Source organism: Rutilus rutilus (assembly GCF_951802725.1).
Source record: "Rutilus rutilus genome assembly, chromosome: 17".
NCBI classification, from domain to species: Eukaryota; Metazoa; Chordata; class Actinopteri; order Cypriniformes; family Leuciscidae; genus Rutilus; species Rutilus rutilus.
The window spans coordinates 9,804,251-9,817,857 of NC_140230.1; the positions used below are offsets into that span (position 1 = coordinate 9,804,251).

Genomic DNA, 13,607 nt, shown 5'->3' on the forward strand with positions numbered 1-13,607 from the left:
CGGCGAATCTGTCCGCGAAATCCTTGACGGACGATCCGAAGAGGCCAGCAGCAGAAACGGGGGCGTCGATGAACACAGAGCGCTCCGAGTCCGGCATTTCTGAAAGCGTCAGCAAGAGGTGTCTCTCAGCAACGGTGAGAGAGGCCATGTTCCGCCCTATGGCCTGTGCAGCGGATTTTGTAGCGCGGAGAGCGAGGTCCGTAGCGCTCTTTAAATCCGCCACGTTGATTGCTTCCGTGCCTTCCTCGTCCAGCTTTCGGAGAAGGTTAGCTTGGAAGATCTGGAGAGTGGCCATAGTGTGTAGCGCTGATGCAGCCTGCCCAGCGGCGGTGTAAGCGCGACTGTGCAAGGTAGATGTAGCGCGGCAGGCTTTTGATGGTAGCGCCGTCTTAGCCCGCCGTCCAGCAGAGGGCGGGCAAAGATGGGCTGCTACTGCCTCCTCCACCAGAGGAAGAGCGAGGTATCCTCTGTCTTTAGCACCGTCCACCACGGAGAATGCCGCTGAAGCAGAGGAGCGCAGCCTGGCTGAGAAAGGGGCGCTCCAAGACTTTGCCAGTTCTTCATGAAGCTCAGGAAGAAATGGGGCGGGTCTTGAGGGCGTAGAAACGCGGACCCCTTGCAGGAAACAACCGTCCAGACCGAACCGGCAAGCTTCTCTCGGTGGGAGGAGGCTCAGGGATCCGCTGAGCACGGCGCTTCTTACGGCGCGGCATCACAGCGGGAAGTGCAGGCTCGTGGAAGGTTGCCAGGCGAGTCCTCAGAGTCGCCATAGGCATTAGCTCGCAGTGAGGGCATCCGCCGTCGGCGAGCGCGAGAGCTGCATGTCCTTCACCCAGGCAGGAAACGCAGATGATATGGCGGTCCCCGTCGCTGAGTGGGGCTCGGCACGAGCCACAGGATGGACGAGACATCTTTAAAAAGACGCTCTGCTCTTTTTGTGAAGGAGTGTGAGTCGCGGCGGCGAACACACACTAGCAGTGAAAAGGATATGACGCCGGATAGCGTAGCAGGAACGGCGGCTGAAGGCGGCGCGGCCAGCGACTCCAGGTACAGTGCTCGTCCCGCTGAAAGGCTTTTTCCACGGCGCGGCTTCTTCTCTCTGGATTCAGCGATGCGTGAGCTCCGCTGAAGAGATGAAAAATCGGTAAGCTAGCCTTTCGATGCTATATTTATAGCCCCAGGCCACGACCGTTTCGGCGGGACGTGACGTATTGGGCGCGAAGCGTCCCCATTGGTACTGACGTCACGATAGGGCCTTATCGATAGGCTGCTGCAGTTGCCGCAGGGCAGCCAATAGGCGCGCAAGCCGTCTCGCCTATGTCTGCATGCTGCCGCAACGCGTTTTACATTATTTCAAAATTAAGGATAATTTTTTGGCTTCAGTATCTCGCGGAAAAGAGATTTTCCCCTAGCGTAAGACTTACGCAGTACGAGAGAACCTCTCGTAAGAGAACAATTGCGCCACTAACCGAAAAAAAAACGTCAGTGGCGCGTTGCGCATGTTATTCATATGCTATTTTAAGGGCGCATGCTTGGCCATAATCAATGTAGCGTGTGCACAACGCGCATACACTTTGATTCTCTCATCTACACACAGACGCAGCAGTTTTCATTTTTGCAAATCATACATTATTATGAAAGATAAATAGATAGATAGATAGATAGATAGACAGTTTATTATAAAAGCATACATCTAGCTTACACATTTACCCAAATTATCATACGCCTGTTTAACTGAAGTTAATTTGGGTGTGTTTCTCCATCCCCAACGTCCCTGACGGGAACGTCGGTCTCCTCGGCTGTGAACCGCTCCTCGCGTGCGCCTGGCAAATCCGCTGTTATAATAGGAATCCGCTTTAGAACAAGCGCGCCTGCTCTTAAAGGGAATGTGAGATGTCGCTCTGATTGGTTTATTTCACGTTACGCCCAAACCACACCTATGAATAATGAAGCTACTTCAGACCAACCCCTTTTAGATTTGCGTCAGGCGCAAGAGTCATTTATCCCGCCGGGAAAATAGCAACAGCGCCAAGACGCGCCCACAAAGTTACTTGCCCTTTGCGCTTTGACACTTGCGTTTCAGATCGTTAAAATAGGGCCCTTAGAGAGCAATATATTACTTTAGGGCGTAATCCTTGTCTTTTATTCCCGCTGTATGTCCTGGAAAATGATCGCTGAAAAAGAGTGGGAATCCTGTAGTTTCTTTGTGTATTTAAGGCCCTATGTTTTGTTCAGTTCATTGTCCATTCTCATCATGATGTTGGTTGTGTTTATTCTAAGTTTGTTATGGTTTAGAGTTTTGGAAAATAAATGAACTGCTGCAATTAAATCCTGTGTTTTATTCTACCCTGCTGCAACCATGCGGTGACACATACCTGATAGGCCTGCTATTTGAAAATAGGTTCAGAAAGCTATCATGCAATTACACACTACCATCATTTTCAGTATCATACTTCCATCTAAAGTTGGAATCAGTCCATTGGTGCATTAGGAAGAAGTCCGTTATGTAATTGGTATTTAAGGAAAAGGGAGGAATGACAAAATGCAAAGGAAATATAAAAATAACTACAGTATTCAGAACAGAAGTGATGTTAACACATTTTCTGAAGCACACTGTTAAATCAGTGGTACGTTAAAAACAATTTGACAAACTTTATAGGATTCAAAGGCAGTTCAAACTTTTTGGTATTTTCATGGGAAAGAATTGCTATGTTGAGACCATTTTAAATATCTGACGTGAAAATGTTTCATCCATAACTCATCAGTCATCTAAAAGGAGACCTCCCCCCAACAATGTACCTCCTATCTTTGTTTTGGAAAGGAACAGATGACGTAAGATCTAAAGTAAACACAAAACCTGTAAAACAGAAAAAAACAATTTTATACTGATCTTTCCCTCATGTATGTCATATAATTCTCAGTCATGTCCTCCACTAATGGTGTTTATACAGAGATGTCTGTTGGATTCCTCTTGTTCCAGTGGTCACTCTAACTTCTTCCTACCATATTTAGATATTTTTCTGTATGATATCTGCATATTTTCAATGAATACCATATGAGCAGAAGCAACGTGAGTGAATACTTGGTCAAACAACATACAATACAAAGAGTGATTCATACAAAAAATTAATTTAATAGGAAAATCAATTAGCACTGATAGTAAAAAAGACATGTTATGTATCATCATGTTCTAGTGAGAAATTACCATCAAACAGTACATCCTACGGTGTTGGAGAGCTTAAATATAATTAAGTTTACATTAATAGCTTCCTTGACTACTGGATTCAGCACAAATAGTATTAAATAGTTTACAAGCTTTCCATGATTACAAGTTTTCAGTGTCAGGACACTGAAATATGGTCTTGCAAGGTTCCTGGTCACTTGTCTCTGGAGACCCCCACGTCCCCAAGTAATAAAGTCTTATACTACATTAAATGACAGGCAATTTACAAGTTTCGGTAGGCTAACAATAGATTACTAAATATTAATAAGGGGACTTTGGCCCTAGTGGTCCCTATGTGGGCTAAGGGTCTTCAGCATCCCCATGGCCTCTGACAATCTGAGGCCTGGGTCATTGGCCCCACGTGCCTGTTCCATAACCCAGCCCTGTAAGATCTACAACAGCCACTGAAAAACATGAGGACTAGTCAACGCTATCTCACGACCAATTCATACGAATTCGTACGAGTAAGTACGATTTGGCTAATTCATACGAATTCTTTCGACCTCACTCGTACGAATTCATACGATTTGTCTAAAGCCCAATGAAGAGTAGGTTTAGGGGCGGGTCAGGGGTAGGTCATTCTTACGGATACATACGAATTGGTCAACTCGTAAAATATGTACGATTTAGCAAAATTCGTACGAATTCGTACGAGTGAGGTCGTATGAATTCGTACAAATAAGCCACCTCGTACAATACGTATGAAATTGCCATGAGATCGGGTTGACTCAGTAAATAGAAGTGTTTTATTACATCCTGGCAGACCTGATACTTCTGTTAACCCTTGTATTACAAATGGGGCCTGAACAGTCCTGACAGACTGAAACACATATTTAACAATTTTAAATTTAATTTTAAAGGTAAATAAATAATAGGCTAATTTCCTATTGTTCTAAATTAAATTTACCCTTCTTATCTTTACATGTAGATCATGTAAGAATACATCACAATCAGTAAAGACAGGGTTAATGTGGCCATATATATTTAGGAGCCTAAAAGTTTGTTTTTTATCCGATCACTGTGATTATGAGAATATGTGGTGGTAAACATCAATATCAAAACAGTCACATCATCCATAAATTAAAAACAAATTATCTATATAATTTTTAGAGTCCAGTTTTCTGACATTGATAAATATGTTTTTTATTTTTTAAATGTTATAAACAAATTAAAACCTGACAATACATAATTGCAGTTAAATAAAACATAACTGCTCTCTATTTTATTATACATTCATAACCAATTTCCATTATTTACAACTTTAATAAAGCATTCCATTTCAGAGACCTAGCAGGTCTAACCTTGATGATTTTCCTCCAGCACTTTGCTTATATTTCCATTTTGCAATAAAACTCAAAGTTTCAGTCTAATATGAAAAAAAGAGTAACAAGCCACAAGAAAAAAAAAGCATCTTAACAACAAATCAGTACCCCAACTCTGTCCCCTTTTAACCCACACCTGTCCAAATTTATTTACAATTTCTTTTCATTTAAATTACTCTATTTGTATTGTCCTTCGATACAGAATAATTAGTCATTGTACAGTTTAGTTTTGAAACATGTGTTGTCCTGGATCATGTTGACAATCATCTTCTCATACATACGGTGTATGGATGACACGTTAATAATCCGACTGATCCTCTTTAGAATTTTTAGAAGGGGACGGCGGGCGCCTTTCGAACGTAGTTTGCGAAGACTGTGAGATAAAGCCTTGGCCAGGTCCTGACCTCCATTCTGAATCTTCCACAAATGGAGGAGCTGTATAATGTAACGTTGTGAGGGACAGAAGTTAACCAGAGCCCGTACATCCTCGTCACTCACTTTCTCACCAGGTAAACTGTCCATCAAGAGCAACAGGTCTTCCAGGGTGAGGTTTTTTACACTGGCACAGCGATTTACCTTCCTCTCGCAGTGTTTTACATCTAGGAGAAAGTGGGTGGATTATGTTAGTACTATGAACCTAAAGTACCTTGCACTGAAGTTAAAAAAAATACATCAGAGTATCAGAAAAAATACACGTAACTGACATAATGCTGGTAGATGAAGTCAAAACTTGAACAAATTGTTCACCTTGCATTAGAAAAATTATGTGATACTATATTTCAACAAAGCTTAAGGCATAGCAACTGGACAAACTGCATCGAAGTTCTCATCTACACACATCAAAAGAAAAGAAGATATAAATGTATCAAGCGTTTTTGTTCTTGATACAAACAAGGTCTTGAACTTGAAAAATACTTGTCTTTCTTACAAATTTTCTTTAAAAAAAATATAATTCTATTAAACTAGGCCTATGTGTTATTTTCCATACGCCTGTATATAAAATCCCCCCCCCCCCCCCCCCCCCCCCCCCCCAATGCTAATGCTTGTACTTTCCCACTTGTATCCATGCTATCGATGCTGGTGACCACTTATGGTCTAACATTGAAAGGCTCTAAATTTGCAAAAATCAGTTTTTTTTTTTTAATCTCCAAGTGTCTGTTGAATCTATATAAGACAAACTGACCTCGGATGATGCTGAGGAGTTTATCTTGGTCCTTATTTTGTTCTCTCCAGAGACGGAGCAGATGTAATGCCTGCTGCTGAGGACTGCAGGTTTTCTTCAGCCTTTCAACACTCTTCCAGTCCACTTTGCGTCCCGGAAGGCTCTCAGAAAGACGCTCCACAGGGAAAGAGGCCAAAGGAGGTGATGCAAGGAACTGAAATATTGCTTCCTCACATAGAGTAATTTCTGGAAGGCCATGAAAGAGAGGTGTTATGAATGTTATGGAAGCCTGATAAGAGCACAAAAGAAATCACAAGGTTTTGCAGAGACAAAATAAAAACAGATACCAGAGTCAATGAACCATATCAGTATTGCAGCTACCCTGTACTCTTTTAGCCAATAGATTCTCATGTTTTAATAAATAAAATGTTCCCACACGTTGAGAGCAGCTTTGACTATTCACATCTTTAAATTGTACTCCACCCATGTCTTATGGCTTTAGGGTAATGTGTAGGTTAGTAATATTTAGGGGAATACCTTATTTAAAAGGTAAAGTTTTCTAATGTAATATTACATACAAGTACAAGTTACAATAATAATTGTTTTGTTACCTAAACAAAAAAGATTGCAATTATGTATGTACAATTACATTTATGGTTAAAGAGTCTGCAAATAAAGACATTCACTAACTACTTACAAGATTTAAATACTGCGTAGACTGGATAAAAGAAACAACAGCAAATGTTTTGTTTTTTCCAATGTGTCTCTGAGCATTTTCTTGAAAAACACGGGGGACATTCTTTTAACTTAATATCCTTTTTTGAATAATATCCTTAATAATTCAGAATGGTCATCATTTTGACTGAGCTTCTCCAATGTATCTGACAATACCATCAGTCCCAATTCTGAATCAAATTGCTTATCTTGATTTCAGATGCTTTCTGCCAACAGCAAACTGCCAAGCATTTTAATGTTGAGCAACAAGCTCATTGGCTACTGATGCAAAAGCAACCAATCCGCTGCGCTATGTAGACAACGATGTGATTGCTAGCAGACTGAGTTAAGGACTTATCGCCTGCGCCATCTAGAGTTTCATAACATAACTTTGTATTACTGTATTGTTCTGAATCTTGGAAATGCATCAGAAAAAAATGTGGTTGTCTTATATTCAGGGTCTAGACTTTTACATTACAATAATACACCCTCAACAATAGGGAGAGCCAAATACGTGTAAAACGTGTGAACCCCAGGACTGATAAACCCAGCGGAGTCATCAAACAACTCTCATTAAGCAGCCAAGAAATTCAGTGTGTCAGAATGTTAGAAGATGTCGAGCCCAAACAAACAGTCCTATAAATGCTACAGTCTAAGAAAAGCGGCCGCTTCGAAGAAATTGACAGGGAAGTTTGTCAGCACGTAGCCCAAAAAGAAATGAGGGGCTGCCCATAACCAAAGCCGTCATCCAGCTGAAGAGCTGAACATACCAACCTGCGATGCCCCTCATTTCTTATTTCGTCTACATACTGACACACTTGGCTGTCAATTTCTTTGAAGTGGTTTTCCGACATGCTGCCAACATCTGCCACTGTACACAAAAAAGGTGAGAAATCAGTCATTGTGAAATCTACTGGAAATGATAGCTACAAACGCTATCTCACGACCAATTTGTATGAATTTGTACAAGTGATTAAAAGGTGGCTAATTTGTACGATTTTTTGGCCCACCTGTTTACATTCACTTTAGACAGGACTGGTATCCGATATCTGTGTTGTAATTGTAACAAGTAAACATTCTTGTAACAAGTAATCTATTGCATTCTAACAACGCAATAGATTATAATGCTATTACAGTGGTTGCACTGCACACTTAATAAACAAACTACAGCTGGTCCAAAATGCAGCAGCTAGAGTTCTTACCAGAACCAGGAAGTATGACCATATTAGCCCGGTTCTGTCAACACTGCATTGGCTCCCTATTAAACAGTGTATACATTTTAAAATATTGCTGATCACTTACAAAAGCACTAAATGATTTATGGTTTACTAAATAGCCCCTTTCACACAGCGCTTTGAACCCAGGAAATTGCCAGAGCGCCTTCTGTGTGAACGCAAACTCGACCCGGGATTTATGCCGGGGACCTAGTAACATTGCCGTGTTCAGTTCCGGAACGCGCGCTGTGTGAACAAAAGCCGTAATAATGCCGTGTACGTAGTGATGACGCTGAAGCCGTGATCGTTCGCCAGCTGTGAAACGGTAGGCTACGTTAAGCGCAAGTTTATGAGTGAGTGAGAGTGAGGCAGTGTGAATGAGCCAAAATCAAACGAACCCGGTTCAAATCCCAGGTCACTTTATCCGTGTATTTTCCAGAATCTCTGTGTGAAAGGGGCTTAAATGGCTCCCCAGTACTTGTGTGCCAATATGAGCAAAGAATGGTTGAGGGCACGCTCTCAAATACAGAGCTAGAATGAGTCACTGACTAGGCCACCCCAGCATTAACCCAGCTGGGGAAATACCCATTTAAAAAATAAAATAATAGTTCATTTCTCCCTCCCACAATCACAAGACACTGAGACGTGAATACGTACAGAAAATATAATTCTTTATTTAATGATCATAAATAATTTAAAAGGCTACTAGAGCCACTAGTTTGTATATGAGGATGAAGTTCAATCAGTAAACAGACATGTAGGCTCTCGTGACAGAGCTGGGGTGCACCATTAGCTGGGCAGGCTGAGCAGTAGGCCTAGGCCTCGGAATCAGCCCGCAAGGAGTACACCGTGCCCAAAACTTCCAAAGCACACACTAGTGAAATCCACGACAAGAAAACCCTCTACCGCACACTTAAAGGAGAATTTCTGTTCACCATGCACAGGATGGCTAGCCTGCCCGCTTTTGGGTCACCCCTGCTCCTGAAAAAAAAAAAAAAAAAAAAAAAAAAAAAAGAAGAGAAAAGAAAACTAATTAACAAAAGAATGTACAATGCAGCCTATAAGAACACAGCATTTCTGAGTTGTTTGAACTACAGAAATCTGTTTAGAATTATCTTAATGAACAATGCAACAAGGACGAAGCATGTAAACTGCGTTGTTTGTTTATTCAGAATGGAATGGATTGCAAATGGATCCGAATGAAAAACGTGAACAATGATGAACACAGAAAATTCAACCAGGTTTTAGAATATAGAATGTTTTTTAAACAAAATAAATATTTTTAAAGCCTATTATAAAACGTAGGCCTAGTACAAAAACGCTGCTTCATTCAGATGGTAGCCTCCTGCCTGTGTATGAGCCATGAAGTGTGAGGAATTGATTAGGCCAAGGCTATATGCTGCCTGCTATACATAAATGTAACCATTATATAATAGCATATTAATCACAAAGCTAGAGCCTGTTTACATGGTTCTACATGTTGTCATGCAAGAACAAGATTGCGTCCACAGCTGCTGGTTTCAGAGCGGTCCTCCTCTGCTTTATCGTTCATTCGGCTGAGCTGAACACCCGCTCGCTGCTGCTGCTTGCTGGAATGCAGAGGACGGATCTTGCCAGCCTGGCTAGTTTTGGGTACACCAATCCGTTGACTTTCCACCATTTCAGTAGGTCTCTGTCGTCATCCATGGCATGCCTCTGTGAATTGTTCATGGCCACTTCATCCTCATCTGGTTCGTTATTATCATCTTGGTTCTCCCACTCGGCAAAGTCAGACCGTGGCGAAGGACAGTATTAATTAGGTGATCGAGATAAGAAAGCCTCCTATATGGTTCCAGGGCTTTGATTATGTTGCTGCCTTCATCTGTTACCCACACTATTCGGCTGAGGGAGCTAGGGTTGAGACCAAATTTGTTGACCAGCAGGCACACTATCTTGCGTCTGATATTTTTCCTCCGGTTTAGCATCCTCCACGGGAAACATTGCTGTGGTGAGAGTTTTACCAACTAATATATAGTTGTCTGTGATATAATGGCACGTTATTGCGATGTAACTTAGCTTTTTGTAGTCATCAATCCACATATCCGTTCTCATCCCTACGTCTCCATTCTTCAAAGCATCTTTGAGTGTCTGTGCCAGAACTTCCCTCCTCTCATCGGCCTTTTCTAGGCAAGCCTTGGAAACGGTGCTATGGTGAGGCAGGATGGACTGGGCCGATACACGACCATATGTAGCACCAACAGTGATCAATTCTTGAGCTAGGGGGGGGCGCTAGTGAGCACCGCATGGATTAGACGCTTTCACGTGGAGCTCCGTCAAACCCTCACAAAAATTGTACTAAAAATCCACGCTTGCATCTTTTAACTACAACCATGGGCAAACCTAAAGCTAAAGGGAGAACTATGAACCCTGATTCTCCTGCCAAAGAAGACAGTAAGACAACTTTATTCGTTGAAGAAGACGACGACGCTAGCAACCAAACCGAGCTAACTACAGACGCAACCACCAGCACCAACGAGACCCCAAGTTCACAACCTACTCTGGCTAACATCCTAGCGGCTATTGGAAAGCTGGAAGAGGACATAACAGCCAGATTTAATGGCCTGGACTCAAAACTAAACCTCGTTCAAACCTCCCTTACCAACCATGCAACACGTATTACTGATCTTGAGGGAGCAATGACCGACCATGACACCCGCATAACAAATCTCGAGCGCCGCTGTGAGGAAATGATTGAATCCAACACAGCCATGAAGCGCAAATTAATAGACCTCGAAAGCCGCTCAAGACGGTCAAACATTAAAATCGTGGGCTTACCAGAGAAAGTTGAGAAGGGAAATCCGACTCATTTCATAGCCGACCTCCTGCCAAAACTTCTCGGATCCGACAACTTCCCCGCTGGCCTGAAAGTGGACCGAGCCCATCGGATAGGCGCACAATCCTCATCGGCGCGGTCGCGCACGATGATCGTCAAAATACACCACTTCCCAGAGAAGGAGAAAATACTCAACCTCGCCCGCCTGCAATCTCCACTGACATTCAACGGAGCCCGGATCAGCATTTATCCAGATTTTCCACCTGAAGTTTCCGAGCAGCGCCGGGCCTTTGATGGTGTAAAGAAGAAACTGAGGGAGGCAGGAATAAAACACGGTCTCCTTTTTCCTGCGCGTCTGATTCTCACGCTTGGGACCGAGCAGAAAACATTCCTTAAGGCTGCTGATGTCGAGGCATTCATAGACAAGTTTGTTACACCTGCTGCTACCGCGCAGCCGACCTGAGACGCTCCCGGTCACTCACAGCTGTTTCCAGAGGCGCGCGCGATGCCGGACTAGCCAGCTGTCTTCCGTCTTCTCACGTTGAGCAAGTTCTGTTCCTTGCCCTCCCTAGCTTATATGTAAGCAAATAGACATGAGGGTAGATGGGGCCACTCAGAGGGCCCACTGTTAAGGTAATTGTATGCTATGATTATTTCATTGAACCGTACAATTAGTCCGACTGGACATTTCCTTGTAGTGTTAAATCGTTTCCCAATGTTTATGGGGGTATTCATGTTCTGCTTCGTTTGGGGAAGTAGACAGTGGGGTGGGATTAATGTTACCGTCTTGTTGGCATTTTTTCCTCTGTTATGTTTTTGTTTTTTGTTTTCTCGTTCTTTTATTCTGCTCGTGCATTCAGTGCCGATACCATTATTACTGTTATCACACCACATTATTCTGACATTATCTCCTCATGGCTACTAGCACTTTTTCGTCCTCGCCACAAGGCGGCAGTCTAACCTTATTAAGCTGGAATGTCAGAGGTTTAAGAACCAATTTAAAGAGAGGCAAGGTTTTCTCCCACTTGAAATCTCTGTCTGGGGACATTATTTTTTTACAGGAAACGCACATTAAACATTCAGACCAATGGAGGCTAAAATGCAGTTGGGTGTCACAAATTTATCAGTCAACATTTTCTTCTAAAGCAAGAGGAGTAGCTATAATATTTCGCCGAAATGTCCCATTTCAACATATTTCAACCATTTCTGATCCAAACGGTCGCTATATCATTGTAACGGGTCATATTTTGTCACGGCATGTAACATTTCTTAATATCTACGCGCCCAATTTTGACGACCCTGGCTTCTTTAGAAAAGTTTTTAATCTCATTCCGGACTCTTCCACCACTCACTTAATTACAGGAGGAGACTTCAATAATATATTGGATTGTTTTACTGATAGGCTTTCTACACGCCCGATTACTCCTTCCAAGTCCACCATTACCATAAATAACCTAATTAGATCTATGAACCTTGTTGATATCTGGAGGCTTCAACACCCCGCTGCTAGAGATTACTCTTTTTTTTCGCATGTACACAAATCATACACAAGAATTGATTATTTTCTAACAGATGCTAAATTGACTTCTGATATTATCTACACCAAATACCACAACATTTTAATCTCCGACCACTGCCCTATAGAACTAAAGATAGACTTAGGCAGGACAAAACCCACATTTGACTGGCGATTCAACCCGCTACTACTCAACGATATCTATTTTCGCCAACAAACAGCCAACCTCATAACAGACTATCTATCACATAATGACACATCTGACGTTACAGATTCCACTCTATGGGAAGCTTTCAAAGCTGTTATGCGGGGCCACATCATAGCCTACGAGGCTAAATTGAAAAAAGACAGACAGAAGGAAATGTTAGAAATCACAGCTCAGTTGTCAGTCCTTGAAAGCGACTTTCAACGATCTGCCTCACCTTCTACACTTAATGAGATTGTGAAACTTAAATTCAAATATAACACTATTCTTTCTAACCAAGTGAGTACTATGCTGTTAAAGGTCAAACAAAAACATTTTGAACTGGCCGACAAACCAGATAAATTATTAGCCCGTCAGCTTAAAAGCATACAGGCTAAACGAACAATCCATAAAATCAAGACAAAAACAGGTACTATCACCACAGATCCAAAAGAGATTAATAAATGTTTCCGCCAATTTTATGAAGACCTTTACACATCCAAAACTACAGCAGATGCCGCACAAATCTCTGACTTCCTTCATACCCTCCATCTACCTAAATTGAACACCTCAGCACAAGCGGACCTAAACGCAAATATAACTCCAGAGGAAGTTGAGAGGGCAATACGCTCCTTCCCGAACGGAAAAGCGGCTGGTCCGGACGGTTTTAACATAGAGTTTTACAAAGCATACTCAGACAAAATAGCTCCTCTCATGCTACGGATGTTCAACCACTCCATCGCTACTGGCCTGCTTCCTGACACCTTGTATTCAGCCAACATCTCCTTGATATTGAAAAAAGATAAGGATGAGTTAGACCCCGCTTCATATCGCCCTATTGCCCTCCTTAACTCTGACCTTAAGGTGTTCACTAAAGTGCTTGCCAACAGACTAAATAAGTGTATAACAACCATAATCCACCATGACCAAACTGGATTTATTCCAGGGAGATTTTCCTTTTTCAACGTTAGACGGCTGATGAATATAATGTATGCCAGATATGATAGAAGCTCCAAAATCTCTGTTCTAGCCCTTGATGCTAAAAAAGCTTTCGACCAGGTCGAATGGAAGTACATCCTGGCGGTGATAAAGGAGTTTGGTCTGGGTGATAATTTTGCCTCCTGGGTCGAAATGCTATATGCCCACCCGACAGCCTCGGTTGTTACCAATTGTGACAAATCACCCATTTTTTCACTGCAACGTTCCTGTCGTCAAGGCTGCCCGCTTAGCCCACTACTTTTTGCACTGGCAATGGAACCTCTCGCCACCAGTATAAGGAATCACCCCTCCATTGCTCCTTTAATCCTAGGCAAAGTTGACCACCGTATTTCGCTTTACGCGGACGATGTAGTCCTGTTCCTCTCCCATCCTGAAGAATCGGTTCCTCTTTTACTCGAACTTATTAATAAATTTGGTGAACTGTCTGGCTACACTATAAATTGGGACAAAAGCGAATTCTT

The 13,607-nt window shown here is 42.4% G+C and overlaps 1 protein-coding gene across 1 annotated transcript in view; it reads right to left on the bottom strand.

The window, feature by feature from the left end:
- Positions 1-4,346: 4,346 nt before the first annotated feature.
- LOC311276183 (tumor necrosis factor receptor superfamily member 11B-like) overlaps positions 4,347-13,607 on the bottom strand; it is a 51,514-nt gene continuing 42,253 nt past the window's right edge. The window contains exons 4-5 of the mRNA XM_084385723.1: positions 5,729-5,953; positions 4,347-5,144 (exon numbers count right to left, since the gene is read on the bottom strand). Of these exons, the coding sequence (XP_084241849.1) occupies positions 4,753-5,144; positions 5,729-5,953 (617 nt within the window). The 3' untranslated portion in view covers positions 4,347-4,752. The remainder of the gene's footprint in view (positions 5,145-5,728; positions 5,954-13,607) is intronic.